Consider the following 23,097-nt stretch of genomic DNA (forward strand, 5'->3'; position numbering starts at 1 on the left):
TTTATCTTCAGTAAGGATGTCTTCGTTCACAGGAAGCATGCTGAAACAGTGATAGGTGAGCACGATAGCAATTGTAAGCCGGAATTGGTGGGAGGCCGACAAAAAGCGGGGCCTTAGCTGTGAGAAAACATTATTTTGTGTGAATCGGCAATGCTCCGGCGATTCGTGTTTTCCCAAGTGGTAAAATATTTCTGAAATAATAGCTACATGTTTTCGTGGTTTTCTGTCGAACTGCCTTGGTTAATAACCGGCCAAGAGTGTTTTTTAAATTTTTTTTTTTGCCAAGCCAAGTTCTCCAAAGCGAAATGACGATTGCACACGCGATGCGCAGTTCAGCGTGTTGCCCTAACCACTCGTGTGCTTATATTACCGTGCTGACGCCCATTCAATCACAACCAGCCGATGGAACTTTTGTGGTCTTCTCACAGGAAGACCACGCAACTCTGGGAACTTGCAAACTCGCGCGCACACAACAGCAGGTGCGCCGCCATGCATTGTGGGAAGCGTGTGCCGCTCTTTGGCGTGGACTTTTTTTTTTTTTACTTCATAACACGAACAGAATAAAGCGAAAGCATTTATTATTAAACGAAGCAAGGTATGAGACTGGGCTAGTTGGTATTCCATGCTGATGTAACCAGCGCAAGAGCGGACGCGGGACACTAGCAAGGCGACCAGGATTGCGCTTGTACTTGTCGCCTTACTAGTGTCCCATGTCCGCTGTTGCGCAGGTTACATCGGCATGTAATAACATACGAACTGCTATTTTAGCTAATAAGTGTGCTGTACCTAATAATATCCGACTTACGTGCAGTAACTTCCAATGCTACGTTCGGAGTGCCGATATTTCACCGCCAGGCCGCGCCACTTACTGGTTTTTGAAACTTTCTTTGCTAAGTTTAAATTATATATGCATGCTGCTTTCTATCACTATAAATCCTGGTCATTTTATTTCCATCAACGTCTGATGGCACATTCTGGCCACTTGTCAGTCGCTTTAAACATTATGAGCCTGAGAAATTAGGCCACCGAAGGGCCAGCTGTGACATAAAATTAAAGGAAGAATAAATGTGTCAGCCCCAGGAATTAAGAAGTGTGAAGAAAAAGGAGAACAAACGTGTCAACAAGAAAAGCTAAGACAGAAACTAGGGCAAAAAAAAGTCTGCAGAAATTGCACTGGAGTTGTATAAATATGCGTAAGCATATCTACAAATTTCATGTAGGCTCACCGGTAAATTTAAGTTGGGCGAACCCCAAACTTCAGTTTGCCCACCCCCAAATTTCAAGTTGGCCCACCCCAACTATGGCCTTCCCCATAGATTTTCGTTGGACCTATGTATCCCCATGGGTGTTCTCTCTGATCAATTTTCTTTCAATTGTTCCTTATCACTTATAGAGCTACCAATCATCTACGCACACTTACACTATTATAACGATTAAATGTCTTAACTTCGCAAATTATGCATTTTTATGCAGATACAAGACATTACACTTTTCGTGTGACAGACAGATTTTTCTGGAGTACTCGCCAAAGAATGCTTACCCATTAAAAAGAATCGAAGGAACAAAACATCGCGTAAGTCATACCGTAAGCACAGCAAGGGAGCACGATATCTGTAGTACACGAACGTCCTATATCAGTGGAGATAAGGAGAACCCGAGCAGACCAGACTCGGAGAGAACCTGACTATGCCAGCAGCACGCAGAAGAAAAGCGGCATTTTTTTGGAGTGCGAGACTTTTTATGCCCGGAGCTGTTTTGCCACATAGTATTTGGCTTTTATAATGTATCATTTCATTACCGTGCTAAATTACGTTGGATGTATATTACAACTGAAGAAAACTTCCTTTTTGATTCGTTAATTGTCTGTGGTATCGCAAAAATGCATGAAACTGTTTTTCTTTCTCTTGTTCAACGTGACGGTCTGCGAACGCGCTAGTAGGCTGTTTTCCTCAGTCCATATCTGACCATGACGAAACCGCCATGTCTCCCTTCTTTTGTTGTTGTTGGGCTATTTATTTTATTATTACAAATGGCTGCCCCGCAGGAACTAGCGAACTGTAGTAAACTGTACTCGCAGGAACGATTTTTGCACTAGACCGGTTCGTAGGAACAGAAGGCAGCCAATTTTGGCGGTGGTCTTGTTATTAAGGAAGACGGTTGGCCAATACGGAAAGCTCTTACAGAACAAAGCTTTCCTGATTCGGCTTCAAGCTTACTATCTGTAAGAATTCACTCGAGGTGCCATCACGCCTTCATTCCAGCAAAAATTTAACGTTGCGAAGAAGCCGGCGAGTTTGTTGCCAACATTTTGAACACCATAACAGGTAACTCAATCTAAATGTAACCGGCCGTCACACGATGATTCGTGACGAGCCATAAATTGTTGCGAATATCAGTTGTCACTATTGTTGCAGAACTGTCCAGAATCTAGCGAGACAGTCCCGACTTTTGAGTAAATGTCCCGTGTGATGGCTTCACCATGTTGGTACGTCCAATGTCGCAACTTTCTTGCCTTTTCTTTTCAACAATAAATAAACCACATGCCCTATCTAAATGCTGGACAGCTCGTTTGCAGAATCTTTTCTCTTTGTTCTGTTGCATTGCCAAACATGGGTTGGTTTGGTTTTTGTCGTGGTTTAAGTTGTGCTGTAAGCAGGGGCGTAGCCAGGGGGGGGGGGGGCTTATGGGGCTTCAGCCCCCCCCGAAAGTTTTTCGTGCTGTTATGCGCTGCCGACCAAAACAACTCCCTGCGCCGGAAATCATGCTCGATTTTGTCTAGAATGTCCTTAATTAACGCTCGAAAAGACATTTTAGCGCGAACATTGCGAAATCAGGCTGGATTTCGCGGCAACGCCCATGCATCGGTATTCACATATCGTAACGCAAGGAGCCCCACCGAGCACAAAATTTCTAGGGCGTTTTGATGGCGAGCGGACTCGCCTCGGCATCTCGCGGAGGCCGCGGAATCTACGGAGCGCTTGGATTTCAATACTGAAACTTTGTGGGTATAAAGTTCTCATAACATTTTGATGCGAAAGGTGCACTGGGATTTCCAAAGTCGTGCTTTAGATTTTCAATTCCGGAACTTTGCAGGTTTAATGATGCTGTTGTAAACATTTGACGCCAAAGGTGCATCGACTTTTCTAGAGTCGTACATCGGGCCATAAAACGAGACAAGCCAAATCAACATACTATCGGACAAGTTGACAAAACACGCAGCGAGGTCCGATGAGACAAAGCGTTGTGGTGGTGCATTTGTGCCGTCAGGTCACAGAAAAGAATATGAACATTTTTTGTTCACCTGCGCCAAAGCATCCATGTCAAGACACTAAAGCCACCATTGTAACTAAGTTCTTATTTATTTTTCTACCTAGACTTTTATTCGCGAGGGTACATTGAGCCTCTTTCTCTTTTTTTTTCCTTTTTTCTTTTTTTTTTTTTTTTTGTTCTGGCAGCCCGCGGGCTGCCGATTCAGCCAGAGCGCATGCGTTTTTCTCGTGCTGCATCGACAACCGCGCACAGCACTTGGATGCGCGTTCGTTTTTCTCTGGCCGACAGCATTTTCGCCTGGCAGGGTTTTGGACGCTTTCTGGCTAGCAGACGAGAAAAAGAAACAATGCATAGTCACTCGCCGCCAGCACTGCGGGGACTCGACGGATTGCAACGCGTTCACTTGAGCGCAACCTCTCCGGAAAAATTTGTCTCGCCGGTGTAAGATACCGAGCAGTATGCGTATGGTTTTCTGTGGACCAAGCGTCACACGGTTTTCTTCGATATTCCTTCGGTAGCCACACTAGGTGCCCAAAGTAGGCATTCGATTGTAGCCAACATGCTTTCCTTTGCGTTATTCTATTTCGCCGCCCCCCACCCCACAAAAGAAAAAAAGAAGATATTGTTGCGGCGCAGCGAATTGTCGCATGGTGAAAGTTCGATTTTGTTACTTCTTTTGCGGAAAGTAATGGGCCACGGGACGCTTCAGTTGCCGGATACTATTATAATATTGCGATAGCAGCTATAAGAAGACTCCAGGCGCATTCCTGCCGTTGCCCTCATGTTGCGTATAAATAAAGGCCAAGGGCGATAACATCCTGACCGCGCGCCGCATGCTCTATGTGCGAGTGAAAGCGTGGGGGGGGGCGGGAGGGGGGAAGCCGACGATGGTGGCTCAGTCTTGTGTGCGCAAGGGAGAAAAGCGGGGAGGAAGCGCGCTGCCTTCCATCGCGCGCGATAGATTTTGGGAGTGGAGGGAGGGGGGGGGTGCTGTGATCTGTGAATCTGTGGTTGCGCAACCTGGTTATTTGCCTTGTTTGACGCATTATATATAGTGACTTTTTCTTAGGTGCGTAGATTTATTGGAGACTTATACGTATATTTAAATATCTTGTTGCGAGGTTTTGTGTGTATGCGCAGTGAACTTTGTTTCCAGTGACAATTTTTTGCCCTTTATCAAGCTGTATCTTCACATTTGTATATTCCATTGTATCTTCGCATTTCTAATGTACGAAGGCGAGTCAAATGAAAGTGAGACAACCCGCCCCGCGAAATATGGTTCGGTTCATTATTTTCGAGGCATGCGCGTAGCACATACGCATCTCATTTACAAGTGACATGCAGAGATGAGGTTAAATGTTCTTTAATGCTCTCATAAACTCGGTTGAACATGATTGCGTGACATAATGGACACTGCAAAAGTTTAACAGCTTGGTGTCGCGAGGTTTTTGACAAATGAAGATGTTTCCCAAAAAGAAATTATTCGACGTATGGCTGCCGTATGCGTTGAACATTGCGTTTCATTGGCCACTGTGAAGCGTTGTAGTAAACTGTTCAAAGAAGGACGTGAAAGTTACAAAGACGATCCATGGCCGGGCCAAAGCCACCGTGCAATCACCCCCAACACAATTGAAAAGGCCGTGGCTGCTCAATGGCTATGGTGCTGGGCGGCTGAGCACGAGGTCGCGGGATCGAATCCCTGTCCCGGCGGCTGCATTTCGATGGAGGCGAAATGCGAAAACACCCGTGTACTGAGATTTCAGTGCACGTCAAAAACTCCAGGTGGAAGAAATTTCCGGAGTCTCCACTACAGCATGCCTCATAATCAGAAAGTGGTTTTGGCACGTAAAACCCCATAATTTATATTTTTTTAAACAAATGCAAAGGCCGATTAGACAAGAACGGAGGATAAGCATCGATGAAGTGGCAGGGCGTGTGAACATCACTGACGGCTCGGGTCACACCATAATTCATGAACATCTCGCTTATCGGCTCTTGGGTGCGCAATGGATGCCCAAGATTCTGAACCATCGCCAGAAGACGGAGAAGTTCGGCGCTGCCTTGACTCATCTAATCCGTTATCACGATCATGGTGACGACTTTTTGTCTGCAATTGTGACCGGGGATGATTCATGGTGCCGCTACTACTAGCCTGAAACACTACGGCAAAGCTTGCAGTGGAAACATTTGAATTCACCCCTCCCAAGGAAGACAAAAGCCGTCATTTCTGCCGGAAAAATGTTGACTTCTTTTTAGATCGTCAGGGGCCATTATTGATCGAATTTTCTAAACCTGGAGAGGCTCTAAATCGTTTCAGATATTGTTAAAGGTCGGATCGGCTGCGTGTCGCAATCAAGAACAAACGACGTGGAAAATTGAGCATTGGGAACATCTTGCTTCACGACATTGCCCGTCCCCACGTCGCTGATGTGGTTAATACAAAACTGGCGAAGTTCAAGTGGGAAACGCTGCAACATCCCTCATGCAGCCCAGGCCTGTTGCCTTGCGTCTTCCACATTTTGTAAAATTTGAAAAAAACTGCTCAAGGGAACCAGATTTGTGTCGGAAGCTGACGTGTAGTCATTTACAGATTTTTGAGGCATGAACCCAAGGAGTTTTATGAGACGAGAATTACGCGACTCGTTAGTAGGACAAGTGTCTAAATACTCATGGTGACTACTTTTAAATAAAGTACGCCGTTTGTCCTATATTCGCATTGGCTCACTTCCATTTGACTCGCCGTCGTATATTTTGCAGAACTCCTGCTTTTTATATGTGCTCTCTGTTGCGACTATAATTTCGGAGCAATTACTCGCAATACACAACCGGTGACAGCTGCTCCTGCGTAATACATTCTAACAAAGGACAGCGTCATTGAGATTTTCCCCAGGTCGTTGCATATGTACGAAAATGTAAACAAGGTTGTTGAATGACAGATATATATATATATATCTATATATATATATATATATATATACATATATATATATATATATATATATATATATATATATATATATATATATATATATATATATATATATATATATATATATAATTTGATCCCTCGACTACTTCTATTAGGAGGAGGCCGAGCTGCAAAGTGAGCCCCCCACGAACGAAATTTCTGGCTACGCCACTGGCTGTAAGCCTAACCGTTTACACTACCTCTATCTGTAGCGGTAGCCGTGCTAATCAGACAACAATACTGCACGTTTATTGTTGTATATCGCGACACGGTAGGACTAAAACAAAATATCCAAATTTGTCGCACGTCCAGATAGGCGGCTTCTGGCACTGACAGGGTCGGTCGTCGCCAGCCATCTCAACCCCCCCCCCCCCCCCCCGGGCTGTGTGGCAAAGAAATCATCGAGAAAGATTGTCAATGTAAGAGCACAGCGCGGACAAACGAACGAACGAACGTGGAAGCGAGAGCAAGCGAACGTATTTCTTGCCAAGTCCGACCACCGACCATAGACCATTGACCACTGACAACAAAAACGGCCGAAACGCATAGAAAGTTACTCGATTTAAGACCAGACTAGAAAAAGTGACGGTTACAATGTGAACTGCTGGTAGCCCCGCCCACTCAGGAATGACAAAGCATGCATGCAAGAACCTATTGGTAGAATTTGAGCTAGGAGAGTTACAATAAGGGTTCCGCCTCAATTCACAAATGTATTTAAACGGGTGTGTAGGGATGAGAAGTGACAGTGAGCGAGCTGATAATCGGCCACCGGTGAACAAAGTATCTGACTTAATAAACTTGCGAATTAGTGAGTTTGTCTCTATGACTGCAAATTGCCGCCGGACGTGGACAAAGACACTCAGAAATATTGTCTACTTGGAAGCCTGGGAAAAGAAAAACAACTCTTGCCACGTTCAGTATCTTGCTCTTTTAGATTGCAATGTAGTCCATTTTTAGCGCGAAAACATTAACTAGGTCCCAGCAGGCGCCGTCAAATTCAGTCTCGGCATGCTAGTTCCAGGACTTGAACTCAGCGTCGCCACCCGTATTTCGTTTTTTGAGTTATATTTTTTGTCTTGGGGGAAGGGGGTGGAACTTGCGACGTCTCCTTTCGCTGTAGGAAGGACCCTTTGAAGTCGCTACCTCTGTTTGGCTTTTATTGCGAAGCAATACTACTTTAAGTCGCACTTCAGCCCGTTCCGTGGCGAGGCGGTGGTAGGCACCATTGACCTTTAGCGTGACCTCGCAGCGTGACGTCACACCACGTGACCTGAGTGACGTCACACCAGCTGTGTAAAAACGGGGCCCCATTTCACGCCGTCGCGAGGCGAGGCGGTAGCCACCAACGGCGGCCTAACTCCCGCTCCTCTCACCAGGGGCGCGGCGCGTCGCCCGAGTCTAGTGTTCCTGTATATACAGGAACACTACCCGAGTCATCCTCGCGTGTCGCCACATCAGCAGCGGCCTCCTCGCAGCCGCCGACGTTCGGCGGGTGTCGAGCATCGAGAACGTCGTCATGCGCTACTTGGACCTCCCGTCCTTCAGCTCGATACGGGCGTTCGCCAACGGCGTGCTCAAGTCCGAGATGCACCTGGACGTGCTGGTGCTTAGATGATTCACTGTAAGCCGTAACACTAGCATAACCCAAGACTACCACCAGCCATACTACCAGCTGATCCGAGAATAACACGCTATTGCTTCGCAATCACCAGGCTTAACCAAGCTACGCCACGGCCGTTTTTTTTTTTTCACCCGTTTTCACGTTCGGTAACAGTCGTACATGCACCGCCAATCCAATACAAAGGCGCAAACGATACTGCTGACCGCAATCGCCGCCGATCTCAGAGGTGCACCTTCTGCCGTGCTAGATCTACGAACCATCATGTAGCTGTCGTGTTGTGATGGAGCGCTCGGGAGCGACTGCTTGGAGCGACGGCTGTCCAGTGTTGCCGGTATGACGGCAGCAAGTACGCACCCGAAAATGGCGTGACGCATGCTCTAGCAACTTAAGTTGATTTTGCTTTTCTGTACACAGAGCAAACGTAAAATAAATCCGAATCTCTTGCAGTATAGGTTTTCTTTCTCTTGCGCGTGTCGAAATGCGGTCATTCGCTCCTTCCGTGCATGGTTTCACGCGACCACCGGTAGGACGTTAGTGAAGTACACCCTGCTGCGGCTTCGTTCTATTCGCTCGTCTCCCACAGAACTTTCGGGCGCCGGACGACGAATTCTAGATTTCTAGAACGGAGCGATGGTCCGACAAGAACGAGCGATCTTGTGGCGCCAAGGCCTGTTTCGACGTTCGGTGCCGTCGTTGTGAAGCGCTGAATCGTTCACACGGGGTTTGGCCTTATACGTATAGCCACCTATACCACTGCTACAAATGTGCTAGTTACCGGCTCTATGCAGAATACGCAACGAACCAACAAGCGCTACCCGAATATCCTCACTACAAGAAATGTGCGCCTTCAAGCACATCCTTCCTTTAATGAAGCGAATAGCTGTGAGTGTTGTTATTTGCTCACTTTGACAAACATCGCCAATGGTTAAATTTTGCGCTGTTTTATGATGTTTAGAAAGGTAATTTACTAACATAGCTTTAATCATAGTTCTCTTTAGCACCGCTTTATTACACGCGGCATAAGCACTTAAACCCACTCTTGTCCTGTCACTGTGCGACTGCGAGATCTGCTACAAAGCCAAATAAAGGGCGAAACTTACCCAGTACGGTGATGTCATGTCAGTTACTTCATTTGTGATATGCAGGGAGACTATAGAATGCCCAGTAGTTGCAAGACCAAGGTCGTATTTATACGCTGAAAAATAAGTGCATATGTCATCAGTCCTGAACTCAAGCTTTATTGATATAGTTATCACGTAATGTACATGTCTTTGAAAGCTGCAAAAATAATACGCTAACAAGACAGGTTGTGTTACAATTATCCCGGGCTTGAGCTTTCACAGAGAAACCTTTCGAATTGGATCCAGGTGTGTGACGCCTCCTTTTCTTGGGACATCGATATTTTATTTTGTCATTGCGACGACGAAGACATGACAATGACTTTCGGAATTTAGTCTTCATGTGACGTATTCTTTGCCTCACTGCAGGCACTTTGCGACAGATAGCTTCCTGTCTCGCCTCGTTGCGAGCCTCTTCGAAAAAGATAAATGCGTGACCGGCATACAATCAAGCCTCCGACTTCGAACCAAGCATTCCGATGCACTAACCACTAGGCCACGTGATCATTTTTTTAATTAGTTATTATTCACGCATGCTTCTCTCGTTTGGTGTGGACGTCATGGGACCGTTTCCCGCATTCTTCCTTCACGACGTTGTTAGGCGGCACACTCTTCGCGATCGGCCCACATTCGGCAGTCTTTAACATGTAGCATCTAATGCGATGCCCGGAGCGCATAGCGGTGAACGCGGGGCAGGGGGGGGGGGGACCAAATACAGTGTCAGTGGGTCATAAAGGCTCCGCTTACATCCTATACTATAATGCATCAGACCAGAGTCCAACGGTGGCGCAAAAAGCGAAGGCAGCGGCCATGCACTCCGAGTATCGCGTTTGAATCGCCGAGCACTGTACGCACAATTATGTAACGCTTAGTCGCATATGACGTCACCGTCCATGTTTCTCTAGCATACGCAAGTCCAGTACCTATGTGTAATTCAACAATCAGCATGTGGCAGACTCGCGTGAAACGGCCGGAGTAAACTCATGCCATTACCGTCATACCATCGTCGCCGTCTTCCTGCTTTCGTCACACAAAACTCTTCCCCTTACAAAACACGTTGGTCCACCTGGTAATGCTTTCATTATTTTCAGCTTATTCCTTTCTGCGAATTCTACAAGCATCTCTCCTCTAGCACTTCTAGAATCGACACCGTAGTTGCCAATTTCCAGTTCACCCACCTGCTTTTTCCCCACTTTTGCATTGAAGTCGCCAATTACTACTGTATACCGGTTTTGCACTTTTCTCATCGCTAATTCAACATCTTCATAAAACTGATCTACTTCCTCATCGTCGTGACTGGATGTTGGAGCGTAGGCTTGTACTACCTTTAGCCTATACCTCCTATTAAGTTTGATTACGACTACTGCTACCCTCTCGTGAATGCTGCAGAATTCGTCAATGTTGCCCGCTATGTCCTTATGGATTAAGAATCCTACCCCGTATTGCTTCTTATGAGAGAGACCTCTATAGCAGAGGACATGGCAACGTGTAAGACTCACCAGTTCTTCTAATCTCACTAAGGCCGATAATATCCCAAACAATGTCTGATAATTGAAGCAACGTCTCTCATGGGGTCGCTTTCCCGAGAGTACGCTCCCTTTCCCTCGCAACGAGCTAGCTAGTGACAGGCTCTCCGGCTCTCTCTGGCTTCTCCTGGAAATACGGTTGCTGACGACGAGCGCCCTTTTCCGCGCCTTTCCGCGACTAGCTAGTGAGCGACAGCCTCCCCTTGACTCTATGGCACCTCCTGGAAACTTGTCCGCCCGAAAGCACGCACCTCTTCCTTCGCCTTCCCGCAATGAGTGCGCGGGCGACAGCCTCTCTTCCCAAAGGCCCCGCCTGACAACTCGCTTGTCCGAGAGTAGGCACATTTTCTTCGCGTTCCCACAACGAACGAACGAGCTACAGCCTCCCCTCTTCCCCGCGGGTCCTCCTAACAACTCACTTGCCCGAGAGCATGGGCCCCTTTTCTCGCTTTTTCGCGACGAGTGAGTGAGTGAACGACCGAAGTACAGGCTGCCCTCGTGTTTTTGGCCCCTATCGCCAACTCGCTTTTCCGAGAGGACACGCCCTTTCTCTCGCCTTCACGCGTTCAGCCAAAGGTGGCTTTGGTTCAGCATGCCAGCGACCCCATATCCTCCTCCATCCGACCCGTCCTTCCAGCTCGCTTACCTCAGAGTACGCGCCCATTACCGCTACAAACAAACGAGCGACAGCCTCTCCTCCTCCCTCTGGCTCCTCACGGCAACTCGCTTTCCGGAAAGCACGCGCCCTCTCTTTCGCCTTCTCGCCACGAGTGAGCAAGTGGCGGCCTCCTCTGCTTCCTGTGGTTCCTTCCAGCAAGTCGCTTGCCCGAGAGCCCCCGACCTTTCCCTCGCCCTCCGGCAACGCGCGAGCGAGCGACAGGCTCCCCTCCTCCCCCCGGCGCCCCCGGACAACTCGCTTGCACGATAGCACACACCTTTTCCTTCGCGTTCTCGTGAAGAACTAGCGAGTGACAGCCTCTCTTCCCTTTGGCCTCTCCCGGCAACACTTGAGAGCAAGCGAGTTTTTTCGTCGCCTTTATGCAACGAGCGACTGACAGTAACCACTCTACTCTCAGGCCCCCTTGGCAAGTCGCTTGCTTGAGGGCAGACACCCTTTCCCTTGCTTTTTGCGATAAGCGAGCGATAGCCTGTCCTCCTCCCTCCGGCGAATTCCAGCAACTCGCTTGCCCGAGAGCACGCGCCCTTTCCGTCACCTTCCTGCGACGAGCGAGCGAGCAACAGCGTTTTGTCCACCCTCATGGCAACTTGCTTGCCCGAGAGCACGCGCCCTTTCTGTCGCCTTCGCGCGACGAGCCTTTCCTCCTCCCTCCGGCCTCTCCTGGCTAGTCGCTTGACCGAGGGTACGCGCCTTCCCGCGACGAGCGAGCGAGCTAACGAGCAACAGTGCCCCTCCCTTTCTTATTTCCTCTCCGCGCAGCTCGATCCCCCATGCACTAGTACCCCACGCTCCTCTTCACAAGTCGGTTGCCCGAGAACCCGCGCCCTTTCCCTCGGCCTGTTACCTCTAACCACCATTCACCTACCACCGAAATGGCCGAAAGAGCCAAAGAGAGCTATTTGCTTTAAAATGGCGGTAATTTGAGCTTTTCATAGTTTTTCTTTTTTGTGTGGACGCGAGGTGGCGTCAAGTCGGGGAGACGGCATGACTTTAGTATGAGGTACGAATACGCACATGCAAGATTTATATGGATTACAACGGTTCTCTAATGCTTGATCTGTGCGATGAATATAATCTTATAGTAGTTAACAGAAGGAATGAGTGTCATGGACAGATAACGTGGCAATGCGGAAGCAGGCAGCCATGTATCGACTATGCCTTAGTCTGAGAAACAGCGTACGAACAACTAGAACAAATGATGATAGACGAACAGGGAAAAATAGCCTGGTTAGCGATCATAAACGCCTGACCTTAAAATTTGGGAGATACTAACGCAAAGCAAGAACCAATAGCATCAGAACGTGTAAAAAAAAAAAATCGCAGTTCCACCCAAAAGGCGAAACGCCGATTGCAATAGCAAATAAGTATATAGCTGTACGTAGTAAGGATAGTAGTTTTATTGGCCGTATATACTTGTAAACATTCGCTTACTAACTAAACTAACAACAGTAGAATGTGTAAGCGTGACTCAACGAGGACGTGGAAAGAAAGAGACGCACAGAGACAGTGCTGTCTTTGTGTGTCTGCTTCTTTCTACGTCCTTGTTCAGTCGCGCTTACACTTTCTATCATGGATTCAAACCAACTAGCCCGCCAACGTGTTTTAACTAAATTAACCAGCACCGTGTCAGGCGCACACCGGTAAACATGGACACATCTCGCTCGATGAGCGCGGAAACTCGCTGTCAAAATTCTGCAGTGAGGGATCGCGGCAATAGCAAGCGAATTGACCTTTATGCATCTCTCGCTTCAACGCAAACGAAACGTCGAAAGCATAGCGCACGCAAAGCTACTGGCACTACGCGCACTCTCCGAAAATCGCAGATCGTTTTGAAGATGAGGCCCGCGCGGGCGCGCACTTTGACCACGTCGAAGATCGCTTTCAATATTTATTAGCTTGAAAGACACACGAGCGCCTGCAGCGCGTCCCTACGGCATTCGCCAAAGGTGTCTACTACGCGTCGTCCGCGATTGGCGTGGCCAACGCCATAGTAGACGCCGCGGTTGTCTACACTTTGTGCGGAGCGGCGAGCGAGGAGGACGTGGAGGCACCCTAGCAACCGCCGGAGAAGGACGCCCCTCCTCTCTCACGTGAATCCCTCGGCCTCGCGCGCGACAGGAGAGGGCACGCATCCGGGCCGCGTTCCTCGATCGCGCACGCGAATGAGTGAAAACAACTTTATTTGTCCCTCGTTAAAGGGAAGGGGGCAACTGGATAGAGTGCGGGGAGAGGAACGACTTGAAGCAGGCCTCCTCCATCCTCTCAACCCACTCCAGGATGGCTTCCTAATGGTCGGGCCTCTAGCTACGCAAGGCAGCCTCTCACTTCTCCTCACTAGATATTAATGGCTTGAGGAAAGGGGAAGGGGTGCCTTAAGCACCACCACACGATGTGGTCGAAGTCTGCTTTGGCAGAGACGCAGAATTTACAAGAGGGAGAATGGTAAATAGAGCGATGAATGCGGTGAAGGAGGTAAGGGGAGGGAAAGGTGCGAGTCAGCCAGGCTGTCGCCACAGAATTTCATACTTGCGCGAGGATTTGCGCATGAGTGGTGGAAAGGTACATGACCGGGGTTGTTGGAGAAGTATGGGAGAGGCCTTTGCCCTGCAGTGGGCGTAACCAGGCTGATGATGATGATGATGATGATGGTGGAAAGGTTAAACGGTCTAATCGGCTGTGTGTGCCGATGTCGTGGTAAGTAAAAAGCCGATCCCGTACTGTAAACGGCGCCTCCTCCGTAGCGAGGTCCGACACACCAGATGCCTGTGCCCGGACCGTAAATCCTCGGGCACTGGCATCAACCGCCCGGTTTCCGGCAAGGGCCGCATGCGCGGGAGTCCCGATTAATGCTACAGTTTGATAGAAAGTTTGGGCCAAAGGTAGGAATAGGGCTGGCTTAGAGACCCTGGCCGCTCCGAAGTTATGTATGACTGTTTTCAAGTTGCTAACGATAACTGATGAATTTGGGATAGTGAGGAGCAGGGCTACGGTCGCCTCCTCCGCCTCCTTCGCGCACGCGAGATTGAACCACGCTCGCCGGCTCACCCTGAAACGCTTTCACTCATACGGAACCTCACGGCGACGCCGACGGCAGCAATGCGCCTGGAGTGTGCATATAGTTACTATCGCAATAAAATGAATGAAAAGCAAATAACAGAGATCGCGAAAAATAGAGTGAGGAAACTGTAGGCGTTTAATAAAAGAGACTGGGAAATTAAGGAAGTGGTGGATGTTGTGCAGCAGGAGATAAGACAGACACGCCAATAAAATGGGCTCATGATGTGGTTGACCAGCGAAGCTGTGGTGTCACCTGATCCGACAGACCAATGTGACGTAGCTTTGAACAAGTTCCTGCCTAGCCTGAGCACGACGCTGTTGTGCATATTGACGTTGCTGTTCCCATCGCTGCTCATCGTGGTCACGCTGCTCTTCGGTAGTACAAATTATGCGTGGTCTGTCCATAGCGCTATCAGAACACAAATGAAATAAGTTGCTAGGCGGGTTCTTCCTGTACATAAGAAAGTTTAACTACGTCGCTCCCTGTTTCGTATGCTACAGTCAGTGGCGTAGCGAGAAATTTTGTTCGGGGGGGGGGGGGGGGTCTCTCGTTTCAGCTTGGCCTCCTCCTTAAATATTTTGTGTGGAGGGATCAAATACATGAATAATAAATGCATTGCCATTGCAAAAGATGCTGCAAATGAATTCTTGAATGCCACGCACTGTCAAGACAAGTAAGATATGTATTTTTTTTATAAAAGAATATACTCGTATGTCTCAAAAATTGTGCCCAAAATACCTGATATCAATGCTTCCATGTTTTTGTATATTTAAGAAGTAAAGAAATTACCACACCAACTTTAGAAATAATTATTTCGAAATCAGCAAAGCAGTGCACGCCGCTGATATGAAAAATGTAGAAGCCGTGAAATGAAGAAGTAGAGGACATATATGTTAATGAAATTTTGTCATTCAAGAACCTTGTTTATATTTTTGTACATATGGAACGACCAGTGAAAAATCTCAATGATGCTGTCATTTCTTTCAATGTATTACGCAGCAGCAGCTGTCACCGGCCGTGTATTGTGAGCAATTGCACCAAAATTATAGTCGCAACATAGAGCACGTATAAAAAGCAGGACTTCTACAAAATATTTGAGGCCGAGTCAAATGAAAGTGAACCAATGCGAATATACGACAAACGGGCTACTTTGTTTCAAAGTAGTCTCCATGTGCATTTAGACATTATTCCCATTGACTAACGAGTCAATAACGCGTGATAACTGTCTGATATAACACCTTGGGTTGCAGCTTCAAAAAGTCTCTAACTGACTCTTTCACGTAATCGTCTGATACGAATCTGGTTCCCTTGAGCTATTTTTTCAGTTGCCGCAAAATGTGGAAGTCGCAAGGCGACAAGTCGTAAATAAAAAATAAATAAATCAGATCTGGGCTGTATGGTGAATGTTGCACCGTTTCCCACTTGCAATTTGCCAGTTTTGTAAGTTACATGGGAACGGGCATTGCCGTGGAACAAGATGACCCCATTCGTCAATTTTTCACGTCGTTTGTTCTCGATTGCGACACGCAGCCGATCTGCCGTTTCACAATGTCGGAAACAATTGATAGTCTCTCGAGAGTTAGCAATTTCTGTCAGTAATGGCTCCGGACGATCTCAAAAAGAAAGTCAACAACGCATTTCCGGCTAAAGTGACGGCCTTTGCCTTCTTTGGGGGTGGTGAATTCGAATGTTTTGACTGTAAGCTTTGCCGTCGTGTTTCAGGCTCGTAGTAATGGCTCCATGATTCGTCCCTGGTACCATTTGCAGACAAGAGGTCGTCACCCTCACTGTGATAGCGGATCAGATGAGTCAAGACAAGCGCCGAACTTCTCCGTCTTCTGGCAATGGTTCGAAATCTTGGGCATTTATTGCGCACACACGAACGGATAACCGAGATGTTCATGAATTATGGCGTGAACCGAACGGTGAGTGATGTTCACACGCTCTGCCATTTTATCGATGCTGATTCTCCGTTCTTGTTTAATCAGTTCATCAACCTTTGCGATTGCGTTGGGGGCGATTGCACGGTGGCTTTGGCCCGGTCTTAGATCGTCTTTGCAACTTCCACGTCCTTCTTTGAACCGTTTGCTCCAACGTTTCACACTCGCCAACGAAACGCAATGTTCAACGTACACGGCAGCCACACGGTGACTAATTTCTTTTTGGGAAACACCTTCAGCCGTCAAAACACCTCAGGAAAGCATGCTGTTTAACTTTTGGAGCGTCTATTATGTCACGCAACCTTGTTCAAACCAGTGTATGAGAGCATTGAGGAACATTTATCTTCACACCTGCGTGTCACTCTTGGAAATGAGAGATGCCTGTGAGCCACGCGCAGGCCTCGAAGATAACAAACACGACTATTATTGCGCGGGATTGGTTGGCTCAATTTGACTCAGCCTCGTACACTAGAAATTCGAAGATACAATGGGATATACAAATGCGAAGATACAGCTTGATAAAGGGCAAAAGAAGTGTCACTGGAAACAAAGTTCACTGCACGTATACGCAAAACCTCGCAACAAGATATTTAAATATGCGTATAAGTCTCCGATCAACCTACGCCTCTAAGATAAAGTCACTGCATGTAATGCGCCAAACAAGACAAATAAACATGTTGCGCATTCAGATTCACAGATCACAGGATTCCTAGGACCTGCTGCCCCCTTTCCGCCACTTCCCCCGATATATCACGCGCGACGGAAGGCGGCGCGCTTCCTCCCCGCTAAGCCCCATAAGCTCCTCCCCCCATCCCCGGCTACGCCACTGGCTACAGTTGCCACTTCCGGGCAACTGCAACTTATGCGACCGTAATCTTTACCAGGAAACGCTTGCGGCAAACGCTATGCACGAAGGCAAGCTTTCTGTTTTTTTTTTCTTTTTTCTCCCGCACGGCCCGCACCGCCACTGCGCCGGATGGATGGATGGATGGATGGATGGATGGATGGATGGATGGATGGATGGACGGACGGACGGACGGACGGACGGACGGACGGACGGACGGACGGACGGACGGACGGACGGATGGATGGATGGATGGATGGATGGATGGATGGATGGATGGATGGATGGATGGATGGATGGATGGATGGATGGATGGATACGCGGAGGCGAGCGCGAGCGCCATTTCGTGGTACTGCAAGGAACCCAGAGGCGCACGCGGCGCGTACCTCCCGCTGTGACTGGTCGACTTTTAGGCTGCGGAAACAGAGAAATTTCGGGATCCTGATCATATACAGCTTCGCTGTAAAATTGTTGGGTTGGAAAGCAGGAATCACGTAAGTGGTGGAACATGGAAATAAAACAATACAAGAGCGTAACGAGGCGTCAACGCTTCATCGAGAGGCCAGAAAGTTGGGATGGTACGAAGTAGAGGTGCTTCTTAGGTGGAACAAATACAGAGAAAAGTAAGGTGTGGTGAAATAGGTCGTGCAAGGGAAATTCGTTGCACAAGTGAACGTTGGGTGCACAACATTCGCAAAGGAGACAAAGGCACACCAGAAGGATTATGGAACCATGTAAGAGCCCTCAGAGCTCCAACTAAAAAATTTGCAGACGGTTATAAGGGATGAGGATGGTAACATCTTCGAAGGAGACACGCTGCGGTACATCAGGAACGTTATTAGGGATAACGCAGGTACAAAATAAAACGTAGTTCAGGCTCAAACAGATCCCGCAGCAACAAAGAAGCCTGAGAGATCAAAATTCAGTATAGAAAACTTTTACTGAAATAAAAGAGGAAGAAAATGTACCTAATTACAAAGGCCTCAGGACCCGATGAAATCCCAACACATCTAATTAAATACCTCGGCCCATAGAGCAAGGCAGTGCTGACTAATGCCACAGAGCGAGTCATTAGAAGGAAGAGAACTATGGTCGGATGGTGTGAAACCAAGATGAACCTCATCTACAAAGGCAAAGGTGATATGGACAAAACGAGCTCGTACAGGTCGGTTACGGTAATGTCGGTGATATCTAGAATGGCAATGCAAGCCATAAATTTAGAACGGTCGAAGTTGGTGGGAAAAATGATGTACTAGGGGAAATACAGCATAGGTTCAGACTACGCAGATGTTTAAAATAATGTGTTTGTACGAACTTAGTAGATAGAGATTTCAGTAGCTTATAATATGTATTTATGGATAGCATTTCCATATATTAAAGGAGCTTACGACAACTTAGATAGGGAATTGGTATTAGATATTGTCATGCACGAAGGCGTAGATTACAATTTCGTGGAACTGCTGATGGAAATATATAAATACAACCGAGGACAAATTGTATGGGAAGGCCAAAAATATAATGAATTAGTGGAAATTCGGCGAGGTCTGAAGCAGAGGTGTCCTTCGTCTCCATTGTTGTTCACGCGTTATGTTAAGGGCATAGAAATATGATTGGAAAACAGTGATTTAAGGTTTGATTTATCCTGCTAGCGTTATGGATAAATGCTGCAACAGAAAGTCCCCGGACTGATGAAAGTGGACGACATAGTGCTACTAGTGGACAATTAAAGATTTATAGGCACTTTGGAATGTCTCTGGCAACGTAGCGACAAATATAGGTCTTAAGTTTACCACAGAGGGTGCGTGGAATCTGGGAACGAGTAATGGTGCAAGCGCTTACGTTCGCAAATGCCATTATATACTTCAAATCGGAGAGTCTGTCGCGGTTGGAGGTTAACCGAAGATCGGTAGGCCGGTTGGCTTTGGGAGCCCACAATAGAGCCACAAATGAGGAGCTTGAGGAGCTTTAGAAGGCTTCACTAGGTCCGTACGCCAAAGCATAGCACTCAGTGGTATCAACTCTATACATGTACAGGAGAAAATCAATATGCCGGACATGCGACAGAGCTACAGAAAACTACGAAGCAATAGAAAGAAGAGGTAAACATATTCAAAGATGAAATCCATAAATGACACAAGAATATTACGAAGAAGTCACTTGGTCAAATCCGAAAGAAATGGAGACGTACGATCAGTATTCCTGCAAGAGGTAAATCAGTGGAGAGTTATACCTGTATGCTTCGTAGCACACTCAAGGAGATCAATTCTACATCTCTGTCATTTGTGTCTGGCTCATTTAGCACGGTCGTTAATGTGCGCCTTAACATTTGGTTAGAGTTGGTCGTGCGGCATTTGTCAATTTTCCATATTTCTGGATTGCGTGTGTGGTACGTAGGAAAATTTTTTTTCAACCTAGCCAGTGATTTCAGAAGGTAATGTTGCTCATTTAGTTCTACTTGCAGTGTGGCGTCAGTCTGACATTGCACATACGTTGTTCGTTAACAATTTTAAATTAATTGAACATGTCATATCTGGTTTAAGTAAGGCACTTTAAACACTAGGCGTATTGCAGGCTTCTAAAGTGAAAGAAGTTTCTTAATATTCTCTTCTGTTGGTCCCCATACTGGTGAACCATAGTTTAGCGTGTATGATAATAGAGCAGTATACAAATATTATTAACGCTAACAGAGAACGTAAAGCAATGTAGACGCATAATACTAAACACCTCGGGTAGTTTTTTTTAGATAGGTAAATATTGTGAGCATTACAGAAAAATATTATCGCAGAAAATTATGCGAAACATTTTCAAACTTGGTAGAACCTGTATTTACAGATCATTAAGCAACACTTAGGAGAGTTCGCAGAATTTGTCTCGCGGTTGAAACAACACGGTCTTAGTTTTACTAATCTTTAGCTTTAATTCATTATCTATTGCTCCCGCGTGAATGCAACGAAATGTTTCACTTGCGCCAAAAGAGGGGCACGCCACATCCAAGCCGGCCAAAAATAGCCTGGTGTCGTCAGCGTATATCAGACGCTTGGCGATATGATCAATGTGAAGACTATACCGTTAATGAAAATACCAAGAAGAAGAGGGCCAAAATATTCTTATGGGAGGAAGCAGCGCACGTCTATTTACAGACGGCTTTTAATGGCGGAGCCAACATGAGTAGAGAAGCGATAGCCCAAGATCTCCGTCGTCTCCAAGGCTGCCATGCTCTTCTTCCAACATTACATTCTGTGACACATCCTCATCATCATCACCATCATCAGCCTGGTTACACCCACTGCAGGGCAAAGGCCTCTCCCATACTTCTCCAACTACCCCGGTGATCTACTAATTGTGGCCATGTCGTCCCTGCAAACTTAATCTCATCCGCCCACCTAACTTTCTGCCGCCCCCTGCTACGCACACTTTCCTTGGAATTCAGTCCGTAACCCTTAATGACCATCGGTTATCTTCCCTCCTCATTACATGCTCTGCCCATGCCCATTTCGTTCTCTTGATTTCAACTAAGATGTCATTAACTCGCGTTTGTTCCCTCACCCAATCTGCTCTTTTCTTATCCCTTAACGTTACACCTATCATCCTTATTTCCATAGCTCGTTGCGTCGTCCTCAATTTAAGTAAAACCCTTTTCGTAAGCCTCCAGATTTCTGCCCCTAGGTGAGTACTGGTAAGACACAGCTGTTATACACTTTTCTCTTGAGGGATAATGGCAACCTGCTGTTCATGATATGAGAATGCCTGCCAAACACACCCCAGCCCATTCTTATTCTTCCGATTATTTCCGTCTCATGATCCGGATCCGCCGTCACTACCTGCCCTAAGTAGATGTATTCCCATACCACTTCCAGTGCCTCGCTACCTATTGTAAATTGCTGTTGTCTTCCAAGACTGTTAAACATTACTTTAGTTTTCTGCAGATTAATTTTTAGATCCACTCTTCTGCTTTGCCTCTCCAGGTCAGTGAGCATGCATTGCAATTGGTCCTCTGAGTTACTAAGCAAGGCAATATTATTAGCGAATCGCAAGTTACTAAAGTATTCTCCATTAACTTTTATCCCCAATTCTTCCCAATCCAGGTCTCTGAATACCTCCTGTAAACAGGCTGTGAAAAGCATTGGAGATATCGCATCTCCCTGCCTGACGCCTTTCTTTATTGGGATTTTGTTGCTTTCTTTATGGAGGACTACGGTGGCTGTGAAGCCGCTATAGGTAGCTTTCAGTATTTTTACATATGGCTCGTCTACACGCTGATTCCGTAATGCCTCCATGACTGCTGAGGTTTCGACAGAATCAAACGCTTTCTCGTAATCAATAAAAGCTATATATAAGGCTTGGTTAAATTCCGCACATTTCTCTATCGCCCGATTGATAGTGTGAATATGGTCTATGGTTGACTAGCCTTTACGGAATCCTGCCTGGTCCTTTTGTTGACGGAAGTCTAAGGTGTTCCTGATTCTATTTGCAATTACCTTAGTAAATACTTTGTAGGCAACGGACAGTAAGCTGATCGGTCTATAATTTTTCAAGTCTTTGGCGTCCCCTTTCTTATGGATAAGGATTACGTTAGCCTTCTTCCAAGATTCCGGTACGCTCGAAGTCATGAGGCATTGCGTATACAGGGTGGCCAGTTTTTCTAAAACAATCTTCCCACCATGCTTCAACAAATCTGCTGCTACCTGATCCTCCCCAGCTGCCTTCCCACTTTGCATAGCTCCCAAGGCTATGCAACAGGCTTTTTCCCCCGGGTGACAACACACCCGGGGGAAGAAGCGCCTTATTAGTGCGGCTCACTGGTTCGAGAAGGGTGCGGTTTGAGGCAGCTGACGTGGATGATGTCAGATAGAGGTGAAGGCACGGTGGCATCCAGAGAAGATACGTTGTAGGTGACAGGGGTCACCAGGCGAAAGATGCGGTGAGAGCCGTAGTATCACGGGAAGAGTTTCTCCGAAAGACCAACATGCCGAGTTGGAGACCAAGCTAGCACAAGAGTACCTTGTTCGTATTCCACGTCGTGATGGCTCTGGTCGTAACGGCACTTTTGGCGTGTCTGTGAGGCCGAAAGACGAATGCGGGCAATCTGGCGTGCTTGGGTCGCTGTCGCTATGACATCCCGAGTGTACTCCGTCGGCGAGTCGAGTATGGTCGAAAGGAGAGTCTCGAAAGGCAAAGTCGGCTCACGGCCGAAGAGGAGATAGAAGGGTGAATAGCCAGCTGTGTCGTGGTGCGAGGAATCGTAGGCGAACGTGACAAAAGGTAGAGCAGTGTCCCACTCGCGAGGATCGGAGAAAACAGACATTGCTAGCATGTCAGTTAATGTGCGGTTCAGGCTTCGGTGAGACGGTTAGCTTGGGGATGGTAAGTGGCAGTAAGCTTGTGTTTAGTAGCACATGATCGATGTAAGTCCTCGATGACTTTGGTGAGAAAGTATCTTCCGCGATTGGTGAGAACTGACGAGGTGCTCGTGGTGAAAGATAACGTCGTGAAGCAAGAAGTTCATTTTTAATGGCGGAGCCAACATGTGTAGAGAAGCGATAGCGTAAAATCTTCTTCATCGTCTCCAAGGCCACCATCCATGTCCTATTCTTCAAACATTACAGACTGTGACAATTATTTTCCGGTGGAACACCTAAATTAAACGGCTTGACTGAAGAATACTGACAATTAATCGTAACATAACTACGACTGATGCGGTAGGTACGACAAGATAAGTGAGAGATTTCTCTCGAGTAACATCTGCTACAATTTTTTAAAGAATTATGGTGTGGTTAATATTATCGAATGGATGGATGAATAACTTTGTTAAGGTCCGTCGGTGCGCGTGATTTTCGCGCAGCGGGCCGCTATCACGTAGGGACAGAGAGGCCATGCCCCTCCGCCGTGTCGCGTGTCCGGTGGACAGCCCAGAGCTGTGCTTCAAGGTCCGAACTGCTCAGACTCGGTCCCACTCTTCCTTGATGGCCCTGGCCGTGGCGCCAGGGGACAACCCCAGAGCATATGAGCAAGGATATCTATATCGAATGGTTTTGTGAAATCCAGAAAGGTGCCAAGGACCAAGTTCTGACTT

The 23,097-nt window shown here is 47.1% G+C and overlaps 1 protein-coding gene across 2 annotated transcripts in view; it reads right to left on the reverse strand.

The window, feature by feature from the left end:
- The window catches only part of LOC129381698 (uncharacterized), an 82,012-nt gene that overhangs the window by 15,377 nt on the left and 43,538 nt on the right, over positions 1–23,097 (reverse strand). For both annotated transcript variants that reach the window (XM_055064754.2, XM_055064753.2), the window contains one exon: positions 8,960–9,054. In XM_055064754.2, coding sequence (XP_054920729.1) covers positions 8,960–9,054 — 95 coding nt within the window. The remainder of the gene's footprint in view (positions 1–8,959; positions 9,055–23,097) is intronic.

Source organism: Dermacentor andersoni, chromosome 11 (assembly GCF_023375885.2).
Source record: "Dermacentor andersoni chromosome 11, qqDerAnde1_hic_scaffold, whole genome shotgun sequence".
In the NCBI taxonomy this organism is placed as follows: domain Eukaryota; kingdom Metazoa; phylum Arthropoda; class Arachnida; order Ixodida; family Ixodidae; genus Dermacentor; species Dermacentor andersoni.